This window comes from Rhinatrema bivittatum, chromosome 3, assembly GCF_901001135.1.
Source record: "Rhinatrema bivittatum chromosome 3, aRhiBiv1.1, whole genome shotgun sequence".
Lineage (NCBI taxonomy): Eukaryota > Metazoa > Chordata > Amphibia > Gymnophiona > Rhinatrematidae > Rhinatrema > Rhinatrema bivittatum.
The window spans coordinates 541,751,689-541,778,312 of record NC_042617.1 but is presented as its reverse complement, the minus strand read 5'-3'; the positions used below and the strand labels follow the sequence as shown (position 1 = coordinate 541,778,312).

The following is a 26,624-nucleotide window of genomic DNA, read 5'->3' as shown; positions in this document are numbered from 1 at the left end:
TTACTTTCCTTGAGTCCTGACAGAGTAGTTCACAGCCCACCCTGGACTCGTAACAAAATGTGAAAAAAAGAGAGGAAGAAGAAATAGAGGTAGATAAGAATGAAAGAAAAAGATAAAAAGAGGTCAATGTATAAGAGGTAGAAAATTCCTCTTTCTTCACCAGAGGCATAAAACAAAGCAGAACTCAGGAGAGGGAAGAGCAGAGTTTTAATTGAACATCCTGGATCAATATGCAAAAGTGTTTTATTCATTGTTCTTACGTTTCCCTTTCTGATCTGTTATAATGGGGAAAATGGTCTTTTAAGCTCAAAGGTAATATAAGCTTAGGCAAGGAGATAACTGGCCTCCTGTCCTGCTACATCAGACTATATAGGGCAATATTTCCCAACCTTCTCCTAGAGGTACACCTAACCAGTCTGGTTTCCAGGATATCTATAAAGAATATGAATTAAACAGATTTACATACACTTGTATGCAATTCTGTTTCATGAATATTTATTGTGTCAATCTGAATGGAAACTGAAGGGTCAGAATATGAAAGGTTGCTTCTTGTTGTGACTGTACCTTGAGAATTATGTGGAATTCTGGCCATTGCATCTCAAAAATATATGGCAGAATTGGAAAAGGTACAGAGAAGCGTGATGAAAATGATAAAGAGAATGGTACAATTCCCCTATGAAGAAAGGCTAAAGAGGTTAGGGCTCTTCAGTTTGTAGAAGAGATGGCTGAGCGGAGATATGGTAGAGGTCTATAAAATAAATGGTGGAGTGGAATGGGGTAAACATGAATCAGTTGTTTACTCTTTCAAAAAGTACAAAGATTAGGGGACATTCAATAAAGTTACTAGGTTTAAGACAAATAGGAGACATTTTTTTTTTATTTATTGTCAGAGGATGTGGTGAAAGCTGTTAGTGTAGCTGTAGTTAAAACATTTTGGACAAGTTCCTGGAAGAAAAGTCCATTGCTTATCCCTGGGATGAGTAGTATGGAAGCTATAGGAAGAAGATAAATTAAAGAAGTTATTAATACATAAAGGGCCAGATTTTAAAAGGCCTACATGAGCCGGATCTATTTTCAAAGGTCCGGCCACTCGCATAAAGCCCCGCTACACATGTAAGTCCCGGAGATTCGAGAAAGGGGTGGGGAGGGGGAGGGGGCGGGGCAGGGTGGGGGCTACAGGCCCCCGGCACAATGGCTATTTGCTGAGGGCCGGGGGATCGCATGCCGGCAGGGTGCCCTGAGGCAGGCGCAAAAGGTAAGATAAAGTTTTTTGGGGGAGCAGACTGGGAGGGAACTGAGGAAGGCCACGGGCATTGGCGCGCGCAGAATGCACAAGTTGCACCCCTTTGCGCGCACTGACCCCTGATTTTATAACATGCGTGCACCTGCATGTGCATGTTATAAAACTGGGTGTCCATGTGTATGCACCAGGTAGAGCGTGCAGTCTTTTAAAATCTACCCCGAAATGTGTTCCTCAATTTTCTTCCCAATGCAGCAAACTCCAAATGAATTGTTTGTATCTGTTATGCAATTATTGTATATTAATGTATCAAATGAAAGCATTTTTTTTTATAAATATGTTTATCACTTTAATCCAACCAATCCCTTTCTTTGTTTTAACACATTAGTATGTGTTTATCAAATGCTGCACTGCATTTTTCAATTTTTTTTCAGAATTGCAAGGTCTGTTATAAACTGCAGGCTTTAAAAGACATTCCTTATAAAGGTGCATTCTTCAGTCCTGGCAGTAGAATTAGCAACTACTCATAGGCCAAAGAGAAAATGAAGCAGCAGTATGTTAAATATCAAGCAGCTTAGGATAAGCTTCCTGTGAATAAACTGAAGTTAACCTGAACCTTTAGGAGAATGCTAATATGGATGTAATCCAAGCATGATCTTACCAAGCACATTCAATTTGCATAATGCAGAGTTTTACATATCATTCTATCTGTTAAAAATTATCATTATGCTAAAGGTCAACAAGGAAGCTGAACGCAGATTCAAAACCCATGAAAGCAAAAGAACATTTATCTAATACTATATTTGCAAAAACGCGTAAGCTAAATGTCAACATATTTGGTATTTTTGGTTTTGCAGTTTTAGCTGTGGAAGAGATATCAAGAGATAATTGACTAAGGTAAATCTTTTCCATTTTTCCCTTCAATGTAATAGTAAAAGTACTGCTTATATAAATTTAATGACAATTATTTTAAAGTAATGTAATCATAAACCTATGTTGCAAGGTTCTATAGGATTCATTTTAGAAAAGAATCTTACTTATTTGTTCCTTGACCTCTTATACTATATATACTTATACTTGTTTTTCCCACATCATTCCTCAAGACACTCTTTAACAGTACAATATAACATAAATCTTATGTTACATGGTATACCACTGTGAATAAATGACTCAGTGTAACTCTGTCAATCCCCCAACCACCCACACACAAATACTTGATTGACTCAAGTTACCAAAAAAAAAAAAAAAAAAAGATTACAAGCATATATTTTAAGATTGCAAATGCTACAGTGCAGGTTAACCCTATTAGCCACCTTCATAGCCTGTGCTGCTGCTAGTTCAGGGGTGGCCAACTCCAGTCCTCAAGAGCCAAAAACAGGTCTGGCTTGCAGGATATCCACAACGAATATGCAAGAGATAGATTTGCATGCACTGCCTCTATCTAGTCCCAAATCTCAGCCTGCTTGTCTGACATCTGCCTGAATGTCTTACCACTATCTTAAAATACATACTTTCCTTTCTGAGCAAGCTAACAAAATGCTTATTTACTCTTACCACCTCTTTCTTGCTCTGCAACTTGCAATTCTCGCACCTCCCATTGACTCATCTTTCTCCACTGCAATCTATTCCTAATTCATTTGCACAATGTATCTTCCTTCAACATTGCTATGACCAGATAACCCCTCCTCTCATCACTGCATTGGTTCCCCATAAACGTCTGCTTTCATTTCAAGCATTTCATATGCACCTGTAAATGTATGCTCTCTACAGCTTCCCATTATCTAACTTCTATCTCTCTACACCGGTACACCCTTCCTTATGAACTCTGTTCCTCAAGCAAGTTGCTTGCTTGTGCCCTTCTCCTCTACCGCCAACTCTCAATTTACAGCTGTCTACCTTGCTGTGCCGTCTGCATGGGACAGACTTCTTGATTCGGTGCATCATGCTCCCTCTCTGGTCAATCATATTCAAGTCTGGTCTAAAAAGTCAAATTTTCAAGGCTACCTTTAAATTCTAAACATTTCTCTACAATACACTTCCACAGACTCTTGCTTGTTAAGAATGTCTTGACTAGATTGTTAGCTTCATGGAGCAGGGACTATCTTTATTTTTATATGTAAAGCACTATATATATCTAGGAGCACTTTAAAAATGAAACATAGTAGTAGTATGCTCAATCGCAAGGAAGAGGACAGGCCAATATGCAGAGAGTGGCAGCAAACTGCTTTAATCTTCCAAGAATAGGTGGCAAAGTCAACTAATATAAAACAGCAGCCAGGCTCTAACATTTTCTTAGACATTTACTATGTCAATATCTGACAGTATGCTTACTTCCAGCTTTCTATGGTGTGTCAACCCAAAAGTAAAGGAAAGAGCTATACTTAGATATCGGAGAAAAGGGGTGGGCATTAACCAGATCTCCAGATTCAGATTGATTCTATGGCAGAGTCCATTATTCTTCTACTCAATCAGCTTAATTTATTTAGGTACACTAAGACTCTACTTACCGGAAACATAAAAAGAAAACAGCAAGGAGCAAGAGATTTCTAGATTTTGAAACTTGATTTCATTGTATTTACCTTTCTTAACTGAAACTGTAGAAACCACTTCTTTTTCTTGTTTTGGTTCTGCAAATTTGTAGAAAATCAGTGGCATGAAAAATGAATTGCAATAATATTCAGTTGTAGATAATTAATATCAATACAAAATCTATTAGAGCTATTTAATGTTAAATAAAAATAGCAAGAAATATCTGACTGTTCCTGTATAACAAAGAGGTGTTCGGTTGGTGAAAATGATTATTCTTATTCTCCTGCATTCACAGACATGCAAAAATGGGTTTTAATACCAAGAACCAAATAAGCAATAAGCTTTGGTCTCACGTCTTATGAAGAAAAGTGACCAACATCTGTATTGATCAATGGGTTATATTTTTAAAATAGATATTACAAAAGTAGACTGATTTCACAGAGCCTGTTTTCATATCAGTTTAAGGGGGTCATTTTCTATGCGGATCGCACGAGAAAAGTGTGCGATAGCTAAATCGGGGCGGGTTCTGGGCGGCATCTGCACCAGAAGGGGAGGAGTCGGAACGGCACTGGGGCAGATGCCGTGAAGATACCGCTGATGGCGAAAAGGTAAGGACCTTTTTCGCCACCAGTTTCGTGCCCAATAGCACTACCTTTTACGATGGCGCTATTGGGTGCGAAAGCCGGCAGCGATCGCACTGCGGAGGTGCGATGGCTGCCGGCTTTCGCAGGCCCACCCCCCGCTTCGACACCCCACCCCCCGTTACCGCCGGATTTTCTAAGGTCTGTGACTTTAGCAAATCCAGACCTAAGCTAGCTATACAAACTATCTTTATCCATCTTTGAGCACATTTTACTCTTTTTTAAAAAAAATTAAAAGTTTAATTGAATTGTGTTAAGAGTTAATAACATATTTGGCCAATATGAGCTCTAGAAAATTTAGATGAGCTTTCAGTTTTTTTGAAAAATATATTCTCCATAATTATATAAACATTTAGGTACTGGCACAGTTCTTTTTCACTTTCAAATAGATCTAATCCAATATGGCTGATCCCCCATGTGTGGAAGAAAACCCAGGATTTTGGACACACATCTTAGAAAAATAGTAGTAAAGAAGTTACAAAAAGATAAACTGTCAGCACATTCTGCATCTTTTCCTACCCACTCTTCTAAGTAAAACATTAATTTAACAGTGCAATTAAAACACGTAAAAAAAAAAAAAGTAAGATTGAGTTAAATAGAATAAACCCCAAAACTATTTTTTTTAAAATGGGCGTCTGAGGCAGCCCAATCAGAGCAATGAGATTCCTATAACTCTTGATGTTACCCAAAAATCATTTACGCAAGAGACCTCTGTCATCTTCAATGCTCAATTACAATCTGGGGGACTAGGGGTGAGGGCGGGGCATTGAAAAAGGCAATTGAACAATTCAGCTGAGTTTTGAAAGAGCAGGAATATTGGACATTTTGGAGGGGCTGAGGGAGCAGGTGCATTTGATAATTTTGCAGTAAGTATGCTGTGGAAGGAAGGGGCAGAAACCCCTACATTAGCAAACCTCCCCTCATCCCAATGCAGTTTCCCTGCAGCCCTTTGTAATTAGGCCCAAACCTTCAATATAGTTAACCTGTGCTTCAGGACATCATACAGAGCAGTAGACATGTGCATAAAAAAATTTTCATGCCATTTTGTTTTTCGGTTTGGAGGTGGGCCATTTCGGTCCACCCATGAATCAGAAATTTTTTTTCCTGTTGCCAATTTCATTAAAAAAAAAAATACCAATCCTTCAAATTTAACTAAATGGAAATCCCCCCACCCTCCTGATTTCCCAAGACTCACTCAATATTAGGGATGTGAATCGTTTTAGGACGATTAAAATTATCGTCCGATAATTTTAATATCGTCTTAAACCGTTATGGAACACAATACAATACAGATTCTAACGATTTATCGTTATAAATCGTTAGAATCGTGAGCCGGCACACTAAAACCCCCTAAAACCCACCCCCGACCCTTTAAATTAAATCCCCCACCCTCCCGAACCCACCCAAATAACTTAAATAACCTGCGGGTCCAGCGGCGGTCCGGAACGGCAGCGGTCCGGAACGGGCTCCTGCTCCTGCATCTTGTCGTCTTCGGCCGGCGCCATTTTCCAAAATGGCGCCGAAAAATGGCGGCGGCCATAGACGAAAAAGATTGGACGGCAGGAGGTCCTTCCGGACCCCCGCTGGACTTTTGGCAAGTCTCGTGGGGGTCAGGAGGCCCCCCACAAGCTGGCCAAAAGTTCCTGGAGGTCCAGCGGGGGTCAGGGAGCGATTTCCCGCCGCGAATCGTTTTCGTACGGAAAATGGCGCCGGCCATACGCGTATGGCCGGCGCCATTTTCCGTACGGAAAATGGCGCCGGCAGGAGATCGACTGCAGGAGGTCGTTCAGCGAGGGTTCCGGCGCCTCGCTGAACGACCTCCTGCAGTCGATCTCCTGCCGGCGCCATTTTCCATACGGAAAATGGCGCCGGCCATACGCGTATGGCCGGCGCCATTTTCCGTACGAAAACGATTCGCGGCGGGAAATCGCTCCCTGACCCCCGCTGGACCTCCAGGAACTTTTGGCCAGCTTGTGGGGGGCCTCCTGACCCCCACGAGACTTGCCAAAAGTCCAGCGGGGGTCCGGAAGGACCTCCTGCCGTCCAATCTTTTTCGTCTATGGCCGCTGCCATTTTTCGGCGCCATTTTGGAAAATGGCGCCGGCCGAAGACGACAAGATGCAGGAGCAGGAGCCCGTTCCGGACCGCTGCCGTTCCGGACCGCCGCTGGACCCGCAGGTTATTTAAGTTATTTGGGGGGGGGTTCGGGAGGGTGGGGGATTTAATTTAAAGGGTCGGGGGTGGGTTTTAGGGGGTTTTAATGTGCCGGTTTTTCGATTTTTCGATTTTTCGATTTTTTAACGATTTTTCACGATTTTTCACGATATTTTACCCCCTCAAACGGCAACAATACGATTCCCTCCCCCTCCCAGCCGAAATCGATCGTTAAGACGATCGAGGACACGATTCACATCCCTACTCAATATCCCTGGTGGTCCAGCGGGGGTCCGGGAGCCATCTACTGCACTCACGCCGTTGGCTGCCTGTTTTCAAAATGGCGCAGATAGCCCCTGTGATTTAGTAAGGGCTGGACCACCAGGGAGTTTTGGCAAGTCTTGGGGGGGGTCAGGAGGGTGGGGGTTTTGTTTAAATTCACTCCTTTAGACGGCCGAATAATTCAGTGAAGATTCATTGTTTTCGTGGGAATTGTGATTCGTTTCGCTTCCCCACGAATACAACAAATATGGCCCTATATGTTGCGGATTGCCAAGACGTTGCAAATGAATGCACACCCCTACTTATTTCTGCATAGAAATAGGGAGCTTTGGTACAGTTAGAATGGAGTAAAGATTAAATTCTCTAAAAGGGCGCTGCATGGCAATGGATAAACTCGTCACCTGCTCGACAAATTATCTATTCGACAACAACAGTAGAAACCAATAATTCAAGCTTCCTTTTGTAATTTTTAATACAAACACTATGAAACTGACTTTATAAAAGCATTCAGGAAGCAAAAGCATCAGCAAAATATTTTGTATTTAACATACTTGGTAGATGTTCTGTCAAACTTATTTGCTTTAGTTTCTCAGCTTCAGCTGTGGGAAATATAAGAAAAGCAATATGTATAAATGATTAAATGTATTATTTTGGGGGTATTTTTATTTTTAAAATCACTTGTAAGCTCTGCCCTTTATGAGTTGATATGTAAACTAGTTGATTCTAATTTAATTTCTGACACGCTTACTAATATTCCATGAACTTTTTCTGTTCACAGAACATACTAGAATTTTTACCTGCAGCATTAAAAAACAATTTAAATTCCATATGCCACATTCTGTGCTCTGTACCCTGCAGTGTTTCATGTGAAAATATAGGTTAAACCACAACATGAGATATATCAGTCCAAACTATAGAGAAGGTGTGACAATGTGAATGGTCAGGAGGCTAGCTAAAGAACAGAGTCATGGTAGACTCTGGCTCCTCGCTCATAAACGTCTTTATTAATAACAAGAAAACAAAACAGAAGCAGCTCTACTTACCTTCATTAAAAGAAAAAAACAGACATCCAACTCCCAGTTCAGCAGTATTAACCACTATCTGGGTTAATTCCCAGAAAAATAAATCATCCTTCCTACATTCTTTTCCCACCCTAAACTGGGACTGAATATTTCTCCTCACTATGGAGGGTAGGATTGGTATGGGGTCCTCTAGGCTAGAAAGAGCCTTCACCTCCCCTGTCTGTCTAGTGTCTACAACTCAATGAAACTATTTTTGAGTGGGGCTGGTATAAGTTTTCTAGGGTAACCCTCCCCAACCCTTTCTGCGGAATCAGCTAAGGGTTCTTTGAATAACTCTGGCTCCCTCTGATACATGTCACCATGCAAAGTTAAAACAGCAGTCTCTGGCAGTCTTTAGACACTGAGACTGCTGAGATTTTCTTCTTGGGTGCTGCCTCTATGATCTGAATGTCTTTGACTGTGTGATGTATTGTTTCGTAACATCTCATACAGGCCGATACAGTAAGGGGCGGAAAACGCGCATCCAACCCGCGGCACCTAATAGCGCCCTCAACATGCAAATGCATGTTGATGGCCCTATTAGGTATGCACGCACGATTCAGAAAGTAAAATGTGCAGCCAAGCTTCCGGGACCGGGAAAATGCACAGAAAAGCAGTAAAAACAGCTTTTCTGTGCACCCTCTGACTTAATATCATGGCGATATTAAGTCGGAGGTTCCGAAGAGTAAAAAAAGTTAATAAAAAAAAATAAATTTGAATTCGGCCCGCGGCTGTCGGGCCGAAAACCGGACGCTCAATTTTGCCAGCGTCTGGTTTCCGAGCCCGTGGCTGTCAGCGGGCTCGAGAACCGATGCCGGCAAAATTGAACGTCGGCTGTCAAACCCGCTGACAGCCACCGCTCCTGTCAAAAAGGAGGCACTAGGGAAGCGCTAGTGTCCCTAGCGCCTCCTTTTGCCCGTTTTTACCGCTGGGCCTAATTTAAATACTCTCCCGTGGACTTTATTGTATCGGCCTGTCAGAGAGGATCCAAAGGAGATGTTGCTATGTATTCTGGGGTGGTCCATTTGGCTCCATATGGTCTTAAACTGGGGATAATCTCATTCCAGAAGAATAGGGTATGGAAGCTAGGGAAGTATGCGCACTTCCACATAGGCTTACCCTATAAAGGTTGTAAGTAAGACCTGACTGTTGGAGTAATGTTGCTGTTCAACATATATGCAGGGGAATGCTGCCTTCATTCTGTAATTGATATACCTACTCTGGGCTCGGCTTCCATGAATGAGAATCTTTCCACATGCTGAATCTACCAGGGCTTGAGTGGGAACCTCATTCAGCTCAACTGAGATTACAAAGTCTAAAAGTCCACCTTATCGACCATGCACCAAATTACAGCTTTGCTTCTTCACAAAAGTACATACCCACTCATGCTCCCATTCTACATTCTCAAGTTGGGGGCAGTCCTTGACAACATACTCTTTTGTTCCACACTGGGAGCATGCCTGTGGTACTTGCTCTACTTTGATTTCAATAGTTCCTTAAAATGGCTTGTTGTTTCTTTCCTTCGTATGACTGTGCCCCCCACTTACAAAGCTTTGCTAGCTTGTGTTCCCATTCAATTTCTTCAAGCCATGAACAGTCCTCAACAGCATGATCTTCTGTCACACAATAGGAGTACACCTGCAGGGTTTGCTCCTTTTAACTTTACTGCTTCCTACTTCTTTGTCATACCGGCAACATTCTTCTTCTTCTTGTCCATTCCCAGCAAAAGGAAAAAGTGTCTAAACAGTTAGTACTCAGGTGGGCAGGTACCTCAGAGACTCCTTTCCTCCTCTAATTCCATGGTTGTTGCTGCTTTGAGGATCCTACCTTCTCAGTGTATGCTTTATCTTCTAGTGCTGGCTGTGTTACTAGGTTGACATCCATGGCTTCACTTAGAACATAAAATTTTCCATACTGTGTCAGATGAATGGTCCATCAACCTCAGTATTCTATTTCCAACAGTTACAAATCCAGGTCACAAGTATTGGCAGGATCCCAAAAGGTTGATAGATTCCATGCTGCTTATCCCAGGGATAAGCAGTAGATTTCCCCAAGTTTACCTTATTAAAGGTTTAGAGACTTTTCTTCCAGGAACTTGTCTAAATCTTTTTTAAATATATAAAAACCACACTAATATTTCTTAATAAACACACCATCTGTCATAAGATCAATAATTTTTAATTTTTATGTATAAAGAATTTTTATTAATTTTTGTATTTATTGTTTAGGAGGAAAAGACTTCAGTTGCCAAGATGGCTAACCAAATAGTCTTCTTGGTGATATTTAATCATTAGTCTAAAAAACCTCCTTTTTCTTTTTAAATTTTTTTATAAATTGAATTTTTCTTGCATGAAAATAATTGTTTCTTTTTCAAGAAAAACAAGCAGGTAGACTGCGTCACTGCAGTCACATTTAAATGCTGGAGGAGTTCTATGAGAGCAGTGCACAATTCTTAAGAAATACTTATTGAGTTCTCCCTGACGCAGCCATCCAGGTGAAACATTGGCCAATTGTCGGAGACACCAAGCAGTACTTTGGAGATTCATAAATCCTTAAGCAGCACACCAGTTCAATTCAATGAATACATCATTGCAAGATAAGTAATGCTTAAATAAAGTAACATGAAGTGTTGAAGCTCTGCATTAAACAATGAATCATTCATTGTCCTTTCAAAGTCAACAATTTTTAAGATGCATCAGTTTTGAAATATGCAGTGAATTAACGGACATTGAATTTGGAGCGAGCAGAATACAATTTCACTGCTTGATTTTCTTGAAAAAGAAACAATTATTTTCATGCAAGAAAAATTCAATTTATTAAAAAAATGTATTTATTTATTTATTTATTTGTATGTTTTTATATACCGAAGTTTGGTGCTGGTCTTCACTCCGGTTTACAGGTATAACAACGATTTACATGAAAAAATCAAAATATAAATACATTGATAACATAGATAACTGCTAGGTAACATTTAACTGTTATATAAGATACAAGCTATACATGGTAACATTGGTAACTGATTAATAATTTGGTAACTGAGTGTAATGGCACATGCCTTCACTCGGGATAGTTAATATAAATGGTCAAACACGGTTTATATTGATTTCTGTGGGAGAGTGATAAAACAAGAGTTTGGGTTTTTAAAAAACAAAACAAAACAGTTTAACTATGTGCCTTAGTCCCGATGAGGGGATGATTTCAATAACAGATTTCATGAAGAGTCTTACTCTATACAATAGATAATGGAGGGGGGAAGGTTTCGTATTATAGTAGTTTGATTTTAGGGGTTGCATAGATAGGTGTAGCGACATACTGAATATATTTTATAGGTGGGAGGCTACCAGTTACATTAAGAATGGTTGGTTATGATGATGAGTATAAAGTGTAGGGAGATTTTTTATGAGGGAAAAGATTGATTCATGGAGATTACTTTCTTGGTTAGGGTAGTGTCATGTTGAGTAGTTTATCCTATCCCATCTTTGTAGGCTTGTTTGAATAGCCAGGTTTTGAGTAGTTTTCTGAATATTTTTGTGTTACTTTGTAGTCTTAGACTTTCTGGAAGAGTATTATACAGATGTGGTCCTGCTATTGAGATTGTTCTTTTTCTTACAGTGGTAAATTTTGCGGTTGAGACTGATGGGATCTCTAGCTGTGCTTTGTTTGTTGATCTGGTATTACGTTGAGTGTTGCGTTTTTTGGATTAGGGTGTTAAGGCAGACAAATTCACTGTTATGGATTGAATTGTGAAGGATGGTTAGAACTTTGAATTCTGTTCTTTTTTCAACAGGTAGCCAGTGCAACTCTTTTAGAACAGGAGAGATGTGATCTGGTTTTTTTTTACCGGTGAGGATTCGAGCAGTGGCGTTCTGTAGTATTTGTAGCAGGTGTGTGGTTGATTTGGGTAGCCCTATCATGAGTGAGTTGCAATAATCAATGCTTGCAAATATCAGGGATTGCAGAATGGTTCTGAATTCTGGTTGGTTTAATAGTGGTTTGAGGTGATTGAGAATTAATAGTTTGTGAAGCCACCTTTTATTTTCATTGCAATGTGTTTTTTGAGGTTAAGCTCTGTGTCAATCCAAATTCCAAGATCTTTCACGTTTTCTTTTAGTTTGATGAGGGTGTTATCTGTAGGAATAGTATGTGTCTGGTGGTCTCCAGAGTTATTTCTTTCGAGTAGTATACATTCAGTCATCAGTATTAAGGCAGAGTTTCATTTAATTTAGTAAGTTTTTTATGTTATTAAGGTATGTGACTGAGAGTTTCTGAGCATTCTCTATGGTGTTTGTTACTGGTATAATTAATTGGATGTCTTCGGCGTACAAGAAGTATGTGAAGCCGAGGCTTGAGAGTAGTTGACATAGTGGTAGTAGATATATGTTGAACAGGGTTGCCAAAAGAGCAGAGCCTTGAGGGACTCTGGTTTCAATTGGAATGGCATTGGAGGTGTGGTTGTTGATGTGTACCATGTATGATCTGTTTTGGAGGAAGCATGTGAACCAGGATAGAGTTTTGCCAGTTAGACCGATTTCTGATAATCTGGAGATTAGGCTTTTATGATCGACAGTATTAAAGGCAACGGTTAGGTCTAGTAAGATGAGAATGTATCATTGACCATTTTCGAAACCTCTTATGATTGTGTTTGATAGATTGAGGAGTAGGGTTTCAGTACTGTAGTTTTTCCGGAATCCGTGTTGGGTGGGTAAAGGATGTTGTTCGAATCTAGATGATCGTTGAGTTGTTTAAGGGCTCTCTTTTTGGTTAGTTTGGAAAGGAACGATAAGTTTGAGATTGGGCAGTAGTTGTTGGGATCGTTAGGATTGAGGTTCTTTTTTTATGATTGGTTTTATGGTGGCAATTTTTAATTTGTCTGGAAAGAAAAATAAGGTTTTTTAGACTAATGATTAAATATCACCAAGAAGACTATTTGGTTAGCCATCTTGGCATCTGAAGTCTTTTCCTCCTAAACAATAAATAATACAAAATTAATAAAAATTATTTATGCATAAAAATTAAAAATTATTGATCTTATGACACATGGTGTATTTATTAAGACATATTAGTGTGGTTTTTGTATATCTATATTGAACACACTTGATAAGCCCTATTACATATTGAGTAAACCATTTTCAAACCAAGCTACACAAATCTCTTTCACCACATCCTCTGGTAATGAATTCCAGTGTTTAATTTTGCATTGAATAAAAAATTATTGACTCCTATTTGTTTAAATGTATTACCTAGTGACTTCATTGAATGACCTCTAGCCTTTGTGCTTTTTGAATGAGAAAATGAATGATTTGCATTTACCCATTCCAATCCACTCATTATTTTATAGACCTCTAACATATCTCCCTTCAGCCATCTCTTCTCCAACCCTCTTTAGCCTTCTTCATAGGGGAGTCATTCCAACCCCTTATCATTTTGATTGCCCTTCTCTGAATCTTTCTTAATTCTGTTATGTCTTTTTTGAGATGCGGTGACCAGAACTGCACACAATGCTCAAGGTGCAGTCGCACCAAAGAGCGATAGAGAGGCATTATGATATCTACTCTTTATTTATTTTTACTTATTTTATTTATTTATATTCCATTTTTTGGCACTTCAAAGCAAATTGCATTCAGGTATTGCTTATTCTCCTTTCTTTTCCTAATAATTCTTAGCATTCTATTTGCTTTCTTGGCCACTGCCACATACTGAGCTGGTGACTCCTAAAGAGGAAGCTTGCACTGTATAGCTATAATTTGGATTGCTCTTCCCTATATGCATCACTTTGCACTTGTCCACATTAAATGTCATCTGCCATTTGGATGCTCATTTTCCCAGTCTTGCCATGTCCTCTTTAAATTTCTCACAATCTTTTTGTGATTTAAAAACTTTTAATAATTTTGTATTATCAGCAAATTTGATTACTTCATTCATTGTTCCCATATCTAAGTCATTTATGAATACATTAAAAAGCAGCAATCCTGGACTACTCCACTATCCATCTTTCTCCATTGAGAAAATTGACCATTTAGGGCCTCATTTTCCAATATCGCATTGGTAACGCATTAGGGGGCGTTACCAATGCAAATGAGGCTTCTTTCGTGCAGTGGGGAAACATCGCATGCGGCGATGTTTTCCCAGTGTGCGATGATTCTTTGGGTGTTTCATCGCAGTGCACGATATTTGCCAGTTTTCCATCGCGGGCCACAATAGTTCCGGACAGCCTGTTTCAGAGAGAGAGAGAGAGAGAGAGAGAGAGAGAGAGAGAGAGAGAGAGAGAGAGAGAGAGAGAGAGAGAGAGACTTACTATAGTGCCTATGCCCTAGACAGGTATTTTAATCCCTATGGGAGGGCCACCTACTAACTCGGGGTGGGGATTAAGTATGAGCGTCGGGGGTTGGGGGCCACTTTCGCATTCCACATGAGACCTATGGAAAGAACAGTGGTCTCTAGTGAAGATTTGCTGGCCGTCGGAGTGAGGAAACTCACTCCAAGAGGAGATTTGGGCAACGTTCTCTCCACCTAGTTTGCGACGGCCAGCAAATCTTCACTAGAGACCACTGTTCTTTCCGTAGGTCTCATGTGGAATGCGAAAGTGGTGCCCAACCCCCGACGCTCATACCTAATCCCCACCCCGAGTTAGTAGGTGGCCCTCCCATAGGGATTAAAATACCTGTCTAGGGCATAGGCACTATAGTAAGTCTCTCTCTCTCTCTCTCTCTCTCTCTCTCTCTCTCTCTCTCTCTCTCTCTCTCTCTCTCTCTCTCTCTCTCTCTCTCTCTCTCTCTCTCTCTCTCAACAGGCTGTCTGGATACTGGCCCGTAACGCAAATTTGAGGGTTGTAGTTATTAGCTGCGATAGCAGCCGTGCTAACACTGTGGCTGTTTTGCTGCACACGATAAACTGGTTCCTGCTTTACATATGCTCCGCCCCCTGAATACCAAATTACTAATTCGCAAATTGCGTTAACCTGCTTGGAAAATGAGGCCCTTAGCCCTATTCTCTGTTTTCATTTAACCAGCTCTCAATCCATAACAGAACATTGCCTCTTATCCAATGACTTTTTAATTTCCTCAAGAGTTTCCCAGGAGGTACTTTGTCAAAAGTTTTCTGAAAATACAGATATACTATATCAACTGGATCACCTTAATCCACATGTTTATTCATGCCTTCAAAAAATGTAGCAAATTGGTAAGGCAAGCTTCTCTTGGCTATATCCATGTTGACTTTCTCCTATTAAACTGGCACTGACATCCTATTTTTCCTGGCACAGACATCAGGCTCACAGATCTGTAGTTTCCCAGATCACCCCAATACCCTTTCTAAAAACCAATGTTACATTGGCCACCCTTGAATCTTCAGGTTCCATAGCTGCCTTTAATGACAGTGTACAGATTACCAACAATAGGTCTGCAATTTCATTTTTCAGTTCTTTCAACACTCTGGAATGTATACCATCTGGTTCAGGTGATTTGTCCTGGTACCTCTTCCAGATTCACTAAGATTTGTTTCATTTCCTCTGAATTACCACCTATAAATACCACTTCTGGCATGGGTATCTGCCTTACATCTTCCTCAGTAAAAACAAAAGCAAAGAATTAATTCAATTTATCCACTATGGCCTTGTCCTCCCTTAGCAGCCCTTTTACTCCTCGATCATCTAATGATCCAACTCACTCCCTCACAAGGTTTTTGCTTTTAATATACCTGTCAAAGTTGCTATTTTGAGTTTTTGCTTCCATAGCGAACTTCTTTTCAAATTCTGTCTTTTCATTCCTTATCAATGCTTTGTATCTATCTTGTCACTGCTTTTGTTTCCTTCATTTGGGTCCCTTTTCCAGTTTTTGAAGGATGTTCTCTTGGCTAGAATAGCCTCTCTCATCTCATTTTTTAACCATGCCAGCAGACATTTGGCCTTCCTTCCACCTTTTTTAATGCATAGAATATATCTGGCCTGGGCTTTCTTGGTATCGGCAATCTCTGGTCAAATGACCTCTCTTTCCTCAATTAAAGCAAGCTGGTAGGCTTGCGATCTGTGACTGACTCAGAGCTGACCTGGTATGAAGGTTGTTGCTGAGGTCTTGCACTTTCATTGCCATGCTCGGGACCCTGGGTGGGTTGCCTTTGTAGCTTCCATATTAGTTCTGGCATCAATTGAGCCTGATGGAAGGTGCCTGCCTCTTCCATTGCTTTCTGTAGGGTAAGCCCTGGGTGTTGAAACATCCAATTCCACATGGACCTATCCAGCCCATCCAGGAACTACTCCAAGAGAACCTGGTTGGCTAATTCAAGGCTTTATTTCACTGTTGGCTGCAGTCATATCCATCAGGCATCCTTTAGCAAAAAGGATTCATGGATTTTCCTCAGGCTGTAGGATGCCATGCCAGAACAGTTTCTAGTATGTTTCTGAAGTGTAATGTACCCTCTTCCAGGATGGAAATTTTGACCTCCAAAAAGCTGACTCTCCCATTTGGATTGGCAGCTTGAAAGGCCACTTGACTTTTGCAGATTTGTCATTAGATGATCGAGGGGTTTAAAGGGGCACTTAAGGAAGATAAGGCCATTGTGGAAAGATTAAACAATTTATTTCGGTGTTTACTGAAGAGGATGTTGGGGAGATACCCATTCCAGAGACAGCTTTCAAGGGTGATGATTCAGATGCCAAACTGAAGAGTAATGAATCACCTGGACCATATGATATACACCCCAGGGTGCTGAAAGAACTGAAAAAATGAAATTTCAGAACTATTTCTATTAATTTATAACCTATAATTAAAATTATCTGTTGCACCTGAAGATTGGAAAATGGTCAATGTAACTCCAACAAGTTTCCCTAGGTTTCTTTCTCTTCCCTGGGGCACCCTTGTTCTCCTTGGGTCTAGCTTCTAATCCTCTTCTAAGGTGAACACCCTCAAAGAGGAACTCTCTTCCTGTCTGTGCCTTAAGGCGGATGAGGTTAAATGCCTGGTCCTGAGTTTTTATATACACTCTTTCACATAGGGATAATGATTATCTGGGGGCTTTGTTTTTAGGCAGCTGAAAAGGGAGAGTTTTCAGGGGTGGGAGAGGAGGCACATGGCTTTCTGTGTCTACAAATGTTTTTATTTTCCTTTGGAAATGACACAAAATTTAGTATCTTTCTGTTTTTGTTGTTGTCTAAATGAAACAGAGCAATTTGTTCAGGTTTCTGATTTCATTTTAAATGAAAACACATTCCTAATTAAAGCAGAAAACAGCAAGGAATGAGAAAGATATCTGTGAATTTAGAATACTGATTCATTTTACTTACCTTTCTTAACTGATGATGCAGATACTTTATCTCGTTTTGGTTCTGTAAGTATGGGATATCAATAGAATTAAAAATGGATTGCTACAATATTCATAGTCTCAGATACAGTATATGGTATGAATATAATTTCTATTAGATGTATATTTTAAATTAAAATTAAATATACATATCGGAATAAAGAAGTATTCAGTTAAATTGTCCCCTTATTCTCTCTAGGGATGTGTTTTCATTCTGTTTCTTAGCATGTTCTAAAATTTTTAGTGGGCACTAACTAGTTTAGTATGCACTAAGAAAGAAATGAAAAAAAAAACCAATCCCAGCACACCGTGTTATTCTCATACCTATCCAGATCAAGTAAAATGGGTTTAAATATGAAAAGACAAAATGAAATATTAAACATTAATAGGATCATGCTCATGAAGAAAAGTCATGATCACTAACATCCTTATGGACTAACAGCCCCCATTAAAAAAAAACAAAAACAAAAGTCTTCCAAAAGTAATCAAGCTAGTTTTCATGGTGCCTGTATTCATTCCAATTTATATCAGCTAAACAATCTGCTTTCAACAAGGAACAAGAAAGTTCTGTGAATTTTGAAGAATAATTTCAAGCTACTTACCTTTCTTAACTGATGCTGTAGAAACTTTCTCCTTATCTCGCTTTGCTTCTGCAAATATGGAATATTGATTAAATGGACTGAAATGATATTGAGTTACAGATACACAATACAAATAAAAATCCCATATGTTAAATAGTTTGTAGTTAGATATTTACTTCTGTTTTGTTTTTATATTAAAAAAGAGGTGTCCGGTGGTTAATGAAAATAATTTTTCTTCATCCCTTGTGTGGCAGAGTGGAGTAATAAAGGGATAAATAGGAACCACCAGGCTGAACTAGATAGGGTTTCTCCTATCCTTTCTGCTAAGGGAGATATTCCCCTTGCTCAGCATTAGCCTCCATGTTTAGGAGCCAGAAGATTGTGAGTTCAAAGCCCAGGACTCTTTCTCAGACAACTCTTCAATCCCTTGCACTGTCCAGTGGGAAACCAATTCCAGCTTAAGAGTATGATAGAAGATAACTAGAAACATTAAAAATCCCATAACCCTTCAAATAACATGGGGTAAGTAAGTGCATTTCTCTATCCCACTCAGGTTTCTGTCAGGCAGGATCATAAATGTATATTCCTCTATCAAATTCATAATTAAATGAGTTTATAATAGCACTACTGATGCTATAGACGAAGTGACGGATGATCCCTTCACTTCACTCCAATAAGTTAGAGTTAATTCTCTATCCCTTCTTTGATAACAATGAACACTCCTACTCTCTCCTAAAACTTCTCAACATTTTGTGGATCTAACACTTCATTAAATAATACCAAACAACCTTCACGCATCAAGAAAATCAACATACTAGTGAATTGACAAATCTTCATTAAGTCCCACTCAGAAGTCCCAGAAAGGGGCCCACCAAGGGTTGATCTCCATATGGGCTTCATCCCTTTTGCTACTGAACCTGATAGTGCCAAACCCACCTGTGGCTCTGTGTCATGTTTCACCAGTAGCAGCCCAGAAGTGATGTCACCAGTGGGCAGAGCTAACTTGGCAGCCAATCAGGACCAGCAAAGATGAAGAGTTTTTTTGCTGCTAAGTTGCAACTCCCCAAAAGTAAATGGTAGAGCTTGACCAGTCCTCTCCTCCTCAGGTCAATGCTATAGTCTTGAGTGCCTGTAGGATATCTTACACTGTACAGGACAGTTAGGTTTGTTGTGTTTAAAGTTTGGTTGACTTGGGTAATTGACTAAATTAATTTCCATACTCAATTCAACACTCAGAGTCCTCTTCTACCCCTCACATCTACCCCCACTCTGGGACTTTTACCAACCTATCAATACTTTTTTCAACATTGCTCTCTCTATCTGTCACAAATGTGTTTTAAATTTATAACAATATTGACCTTCACCATGCCGGCTGGTAGGCTGTTTCAGGCATCCACCACACTCTCTGTAAATAAGTATTTCCTTACATTTCTTCTGAGCCTGCTTCTAACTATAGAGAGAACCTATGTCATTTTGAAAGTTTGCATATAAGAACAATTTTTGATAATTTTTATGTTGGTACAATATCTCAGCTCTCCCCATAATCCAGTTTTCATTCAGTAAAAGGTAGCTACTAACAATCTGCCACAGTTTGACTGCAACAGTGAAAGATGACACACAAAACTAAATATGGCGTATCAGCTGAGCTAGCCTTACCATCCTTTCAGATTCCAGTGATGTTCTTGGTATCTTGGAGTAGATTTTCAAAGGCCCACGCATGCATCCATGTGCACACGGTACCCGGCATGCATATGTTGCCACACACATGTTATAAAATAAGATTCTCGTGTGAACATGTGCACCCAATTTTAATATCGGCGCGCATGTGCAGACGGGTGGCATCTCGTGCGTGCAAGGGAGGATTTTAAAAAATAACACACGACAACGTGATTGGGCCTACACCAGTTCCTCCCCCCCCCCCCAGTCCACGCCAATTAAGAAGCGGACTGGGGGGGAACTTTCCTATCCCAGACCCTTAAACCTACCCTAACTATCGTAATTTTTTTTGGTTCCGAGCAGGAGTAATTGCCGCACACCTGCCAGCTGCTGGCACATGCTTCCCCAGGTCAGCACCTAATGGACGCTGTCCCGGTCGGCCCCCCACCCTGTCCTGCCCTGCCCAGACCCCTCCCTGGACCGCCCCTTTCAAGGATCCCGGCCCTTCTGCGCGTATCAGGAGATACACGCGTGGCTGGGCCATTTTTAAAATGTGCTCGGTGCACGCACAGCCCGGCCACGCCTGTATCCCCTGGTTTTTGTGCACGCTGGGCTTTGAAAATCTGGGCTTACATTAAAAGCAATTCCTTCATTACTTGAATCAGTTCTTTAGTCCTGTCCACAATGAGTCATATACACCAATATCCCTCATTAGAATGCTCTATGGATTATTGCTCAGACTTTACAGACTCATCTGTTCCAGAGCATGAACCAACCCCACTCATGCATAATATGATGGCTATAAACTTAGATAATAATAACTATTTCTTTGGGGGTTTTAATGTTGCTCAGTCCAAAGCCACACTTATGGAGCTACTAAGAGCCCTCATATTTCTAATATTTATGCAGCCTAATTTAAATACCATCATTTGGATTCTTTAACCTTTTTGGATCACATTCTTTTGTTGAAGAGATATAGGGGCTTATACATTACAACCTGAACTTAAGAGGTTTTAGTATGCATGCTAAAATGGCTTTTAACAAACATGATCAATCATTTTGCGCTCACACTAAAAAGCTGTAGCTGAAAAGAGCACAGCATGCCCAAAAAGTGCAGCATGCTTAACTTACAGCATTTCTAAGAACTACCCTACAAAGCTAGCTTTCTAAAAGCTTGCGAGATGCATAAGCCATTGGCAAAACATTTATACTTTACATACTTGGCAGAACCTTGGACAATGTTGTTTGTTTTACTTTCTCAGCTTTAGCTGTGGAAAACACAGTGAGAGTGATGTGTATCAATTTGTATTTATTTATGCATCGATTATGATTATTGTTAAGAATAAAATCACACAGGCATGTTGACTTTCTTGAGAGAGTTGTAAAATAGTTTTGGCTTGGAAAATTTACTAATATTTTACAATTATGTTTTTATTCACTGTGGGGTAGATTTTAAAAGCCTATTTTGCATAGGCCGCTGGTGCGCGCAAAGCCCCGGGATGCACGTAAGTCCCCGGGCTTTGTAAAAGGGGCGGGAGGGGGCATGTCCGGGGACGTGTCGGAAGTCAGGGGTGTGTCCGGGAGCATGTCCGGAGTCAGGGGGGCGGTCCGAAGTGGGTCCGGGGGCATGGCAATTGTTCAGGGGCGGGACGGGAGGGCGGTCCCGAATCTCCTGGCACTGCGGCCTGTGCCGGGGGATGGCGAGGCGGCACGCGCAAGTTACGCCTGCTTCGAGCAGGTGTAACTTGCACAACAAAGGTAGGAGAGGGGATTTAGTAAGGGCTGGGGGGTGGGTTAGATAGGGGAAGGGAGGGGAAGGTGGGAGGGCGTGGAAGGAAAGTTCCTCCGAGGCAGCTCCGATTTCGGAGTGGCCTTGGAGGGAACGGAGGCAGGCTGCGTGGCTCAGCGCGCGCAGGCTGCCGATTTTGCGCAGCCTTGCGTGCACCGACCCCGGATTTTATAAGATACACGCGGCTACACATGTATCTTATAAAATCCGGCGTACTTTTGTTTGCGCCGGTTGCGCGAAAAAAATTACGTGCGCACGTGCTTTTTTAAGATCTACCTCTGTGAATATACCAGAGCCCCAACTTTTTGCATAAAGCTGCAGGCTTTAAATTCCATATGTCACATTCTGTGTTCTGTTCCTGAGATGTTTCACAGTGTTTCACAGTGCAAAGACAGAATAAAGCAACAAAAAGAGACCATCAGGTCAAACTGCAGAGAGAGCACTACAGGGAATCCTGGTGGAGCTCTGATAGTGGGTGTAGGTCAACTACTAATTTTCTGAAACAATTGAGGACAATTAACAAAAGATAGCTATATCAGGTTTAATAAATTATTTCAGTTAAACTCATATCTGTGACTTTTGAAAATCATGGAAACTGATGTACTGGATGTAACGGAGACACTGTAAATGGAAAACCACAACTGGGATATAGTTATTTCAGGTTACAATCTATTCAGGAAAGACAGAGTAGGAATAAAGGGAGGAATGGCATTATATGTTTAAAAAATAGTATTAAAGCAACAGAACTGCAGGACTTATGAAAGAGGAAGCACTGTGGGTTAATCTGGAAAGAGAGAATGAAATATCCATTTATTTTGGTGTAATATATAGACATTAAATGCAGGCAGAAGAAATGATTAGATGGCGCCGGCCATCCAGTGCTCCCTCCATGTGACAGGGGCCGGCCAATGGCACGGATACCCTGTCACATGGTAAGGGTAAAGGGCCATCGGCGCCATTTTGATTAGTGGTAGCCGACGGCCCGGGAGCGGGAGATCGCTCCCGGGACCCCCACTGGACCACCAGGTACCTGTAAAACGTTTTTTGGGGGGGTCGGGAGGATGGGGGAAGCTAAGGGATTAGTTTTAAAGGGTTGGGGTGGGTTTAGGGGTTATTTTTGTATGCCGTTTTTCCCGCCCTCCCCCAAAATGATAAGAGAAACCCCAAGAACAATTTTGTAGGGTTTTCCTATCGTTTTGGGGGAGCCACCGATTTCTGACGATTTTGAAAATATCGTACGATATTTTTCAATCGTCCAAAGCCCGATTCACATCCCTAATATTTATCAACTGCTAATTGTTCAACAAAAGCATTAAATGACAGAATAAGACACCATCCCAAAACTTTATCAGTGCATTTTCAGATAAGCTAATTTCTGCTTAGAGATATTGATTTTGGTGCAGTAGGAAATGAACAAAGAACTTTGCTAGGAAGACACAATGGCATGCAATGATCACATACTGGACAAATGCTATATTAAAAAAAGAGCAGTAAAAGCAGATGATCCAAGCTACTTTGTATAATGCTTTCATGTCAGCAGCAAAACTGTTTTTTTAAGAACTACTCTTTGAAGCTGGCATTCTAAAAGCTTGTGGGATGCAAAAGCTATAGGCAAAATACTGGTGCTTAACCTGCTTGGCAGATCTGCTTTAGTGGTGGAAAACAAAATGAGACAAAGTGCATAAATGTATCCTTTTTGGATATTTTCATGTTCAAAATCACTTATAAGTCATGCTGACCTCAGCTGTAGAATCATTTCAACTTCAATTGGATTCCGGTCAAACTCACTCATAATCCATGAATCTTTTCTGTACACTATGAACACTCCAGAACTTGAACTTGCTGTGTGTGAAACTACAGACTTTAAATTCCATAAGACAAATTCTATATTCCATACCCCGCAGTGTTGCACAGTACAAAGACAGAATAAAGCAACAAAAGGAGATGCATCAGGTCAAACTACACAGAGCTCTATAACAGCGACTCTCCTCATCTGTAAAAACCTGCTGATCTACTCTGAAAGCAGTTATCAAAAGCTTGCTACCAAACATTTGATTCAATATATAAAAAAAATAATAAGACTGCAGTCAAATTCTATCAATGATTTTTCAATTCAGCAAACTGCCAAGATGATGTAAATGCTGCATTCATCAGTCATACTGTCTTCACATTGACAACTAGGGTTAAGAAGAAAAGGATTATTCAGAATCGTTCTAGAAGCAGGGTTTTTGGAGACAGTATTTCTGCTAAATGAGTTACAAGAGATGTTTTAATTAGGTGAAAACGTGCTACAATTTGGACAGATGGGAAAAAAATCAGTAAAAGAACATAGAAACTGGCATGTCATAGTTGTCACTTTATAGAAGCTGGAGTGTGTGGACCTTTGAAAAAATAAGTTTCCTTTGTCTAACACTGCAAAACTTTCCATAAAGTCCCTATTTGCTATCTTATTCAGTGAAGATCCCTGTTTCCAAATGGCTTTGTTTGGACCATACCCTGACAGGAATGAACCTCATTCCCCAGCCAGGGTATGCTAGAATGATCTAAGTCTCAGATTTACTGCTATTACTCTTCTTAATACTTAAATACTTACTTTGTGCCAAAAACAACCTCCTTCTGGAGTTCATAAGATGTAATATGTATAGGCAACATATCAAGGTGCAGCTGGAAGTTCTTTGTAATCAAGCCAGTGGAACCCAATGCAATGGCCTCCAATGACCTCCCTAATTACTTGAAGATCTTTTTTCCATATATAATACTCCACAGAATAGACATTTGGTACCGACACTTCTATGAGCAATGCCCTTTTGTGTTTTTTTTTACTACTTAACCACAAGTCTAGTTTTCCAGCATCAAGCTTTTTATCTCTTGAAATGAGAATATCCCAGGTGATCACAACTTCTTTTTCTCTTCGTTTCCGTTAAATTCATGAACCCAGGTGATTTTCTGTAGAGCAATGTTATAATGTTTAGATAGTTTCCAGTGGATAAGCCATGCCATCTTGTACTGCCTTTCTGTTTGCAGGTCTGTTGACATCAGCATGTCATACCCAGCAATGAGATGTATACCTGTTTCTATTTCTGTTTTACAGAATCTACATTTGTCTGTTTTTACCATTGTTCTTCTATGCTGCTGTGAACCATCTTTTTTTTTTGTAGTCCACTGACACGTGCTGCGATTATCAATCTCTCATCCTTAAGTTCAACTTCATCTCTCTATAACCATGTTGTGTCACCTTTTGATCTACTTGGGGTTTCTGAAGTAACTCTTTGTATTTCCCACTCTGTTGTATATTTGTCAATTGTTTTTCCTTGTTTTCTGGTCTGATCCTTTAAAGAGCTTTTTTCTTGTTATGCAAATTCTGTTATTTCTTACTCTCATGTGCTGGTGGATTCACATTAATTCCTCCTGTTCATCAGAATGCTTTTCCAAGAATGGACACTAATTGTGGCCATTCACTTTAACTTTATTTGTATCTGTTAAGCATGCCTGAAGGCCTATAATAGTAGATCTGTAGGAATAATCTATTTCTATGAGACCCATTCCTCCTTCTACTTTTGGGATTACTTCATGGGCATGGAGGAGTTTTCTTGGTCTTACATTCTTTTTTGAGATATGTATGGGGCCAGTCTGCAGGAATTGCAAACTGATTGTTGGCTTACATTTTATTCCATGCTGTTAAAGCACTTTTCAAAATCAGTATAAGACTCCTATCGTATTTGTTGCTGATCTGTTCTCTCATATCTATGTATACCTCTCTGCTTGATTTCCTTTATATGACTATCTTCTGTTAGAAAGATGTTTCAGTTTTAGTTTTCCTTTAAAGAAGATACCTTAGCACATTTATCCAGTCGAACAACATTCTGATGTCATCTGAGAAGGCCTTCACTATTTGGAGTTGATCCACTAAGTGATGATTACAGAAGCTGTAATGATTAATCTACAAATAGGTGTGCTATTATCTGTGGATCATTAGTGTCGATGGAATAAAAGCTGAGTCTGTAGCCAAAGAGTTAATAAGCATACTAAGCAGATTCAGTGCCAGACAGTTTACGAGTAGTAAGAAAGAATCTCCCTGAAATATTCCTTGCTGTATTTTGATGTTAGGCATGACCAATTGTCTATCTTCATAATTCAGATGCACTTTAGTGTAGTAACTAGCCCAGGTTACCAATAAAGGAGCTGTGTGCTACTTGATCCAAACCAGTTTCCAAGAGCAAGACAAACAGAGAAACATAGAAACATAGAAATGACGGCAGATGAAGACCAAACGGCCCATCCAGTCTGCCCAGCAAGCCTCACACATTTTTTCTCTCATACTTATCTGTTTCTCTTAGCTCTTGGTTCTATTTCCCTTCCACCCCCACCATTAATGTAGAGAGCAGTGATGGAACTGCATCCAAGTGAAATGTCTAGCTTGATTAGTTAGGGGTAGTAGGGGTAGTAACCGCCGCAATAAGCAAGCTACACCCATGCTTATTTGTTTTACCCAGACTATGTTATACAGCCCTTATTGGTTGTTTTTCTTTTCCCCTGCCATTGAAGCAGAGAGCTATGCTGGAAATGCGTGATGTATCAGTCTTTCTCCCATGCCGTTGAAGCAGAGAGCCATGCTGGATATGCATCGAAAGTGAAGTATCAGGCACATTTGGTTTGGGGTAGTAACCGCCGTAACAAGCCAGCTACTCCCCGCTTTGTGAGTGCGAACCCTTTTTTCTTCTCCCCTGCCGTTGAAGCAGAGAGCTCTGCTGAATGTGTGAAGTATCAGTTTTTCTTCAGCCCTGCCGTTGAAGCAGAGAACTATGCTGGATATGCATTGAAAGTGAAGTATCAGGCTTATTTGGTTTGGGGTAGTAACCGCTGTAACAAGCCAGCTACTCCCCTCTTTGTGAGTGCAAATCCTTTTTTCCATATTTCTTCTTGCTGTTGAAGCTTAGAGTGATGTTGGAGTCAAAGTAACCATGTATATGTTTATTGAATAAGGGTATTGTCTCCAGGCAGTAGCCATCATTCTGGCGAGTCCCCCACTCTTCATTGGCGGCCTCTTGAATTTATGGATCCACAGTGTTTATCCCACGCCCCTTTGAAGTCCTTCACAGCTTACAGTACCTATCTTGACAAGATAGGTACTGTAAGCTGTACTGAGACTGAAACTGCTATTGCTTAATAAACTATGGTATATCCAATCACATTGCCTAATTTTGGATCCTAAGCATTCACATGAAGAAACTGATAAGGCCCATGAACTTCTTAAAATGGGGTCTAAGACAAAGGATTGGGCATCCCTGTCTTCCACTCTGTATCTTTAGAGCCTGCGTGTAGATTTATCCAGGAGCCCATCTTTAACATTTCTTGTCATGTTGACTCTGGACTATGATGAGATGTTTCTGGATGACA

General features: G+C 40.4%; 1 protein-coding gene across 1 annotated transcript in view; it reads right to left on the bottom strand.

Annotated features, from left to right (window-relative positions):
- The window catches only part of LOC115088647 (neurofilament heavy polypeptide-like), a 611,587-nt gene that overhangs the window by 238,136 nt on the left and 346,827 nt on the right, over positions 1 to 26,624 (bottom strand). Inside the window, exons 24-28 of the mRNA XM_029596909.1 lie at positions 20,659 to 20,706; positions 17,804 to 17,851; positions 17,185 to 17,226; positions 7,398 to 7,445; positions 3,820 to 3,867 (exon numbers count right to left, since the gene is read on the bottom strand). Of these exons, the coding sequence (XP_029452769.1) occupies positions 3,820 to 3,867; positions 7,398 to 7,445; positions 17,185 to 17,226; positions 17,804 to 17,851; positions 20,659 to 20,706 (234 nt within the window). The remainder of the gene's footprint in view (positions 1 to 3,819; positions 3,868 to 7,397; positions 7,446 to 17,184; positions 17,227 to 17,803; positions 17,852 to 20,658; positions 20,707 to 26,624) is intronic.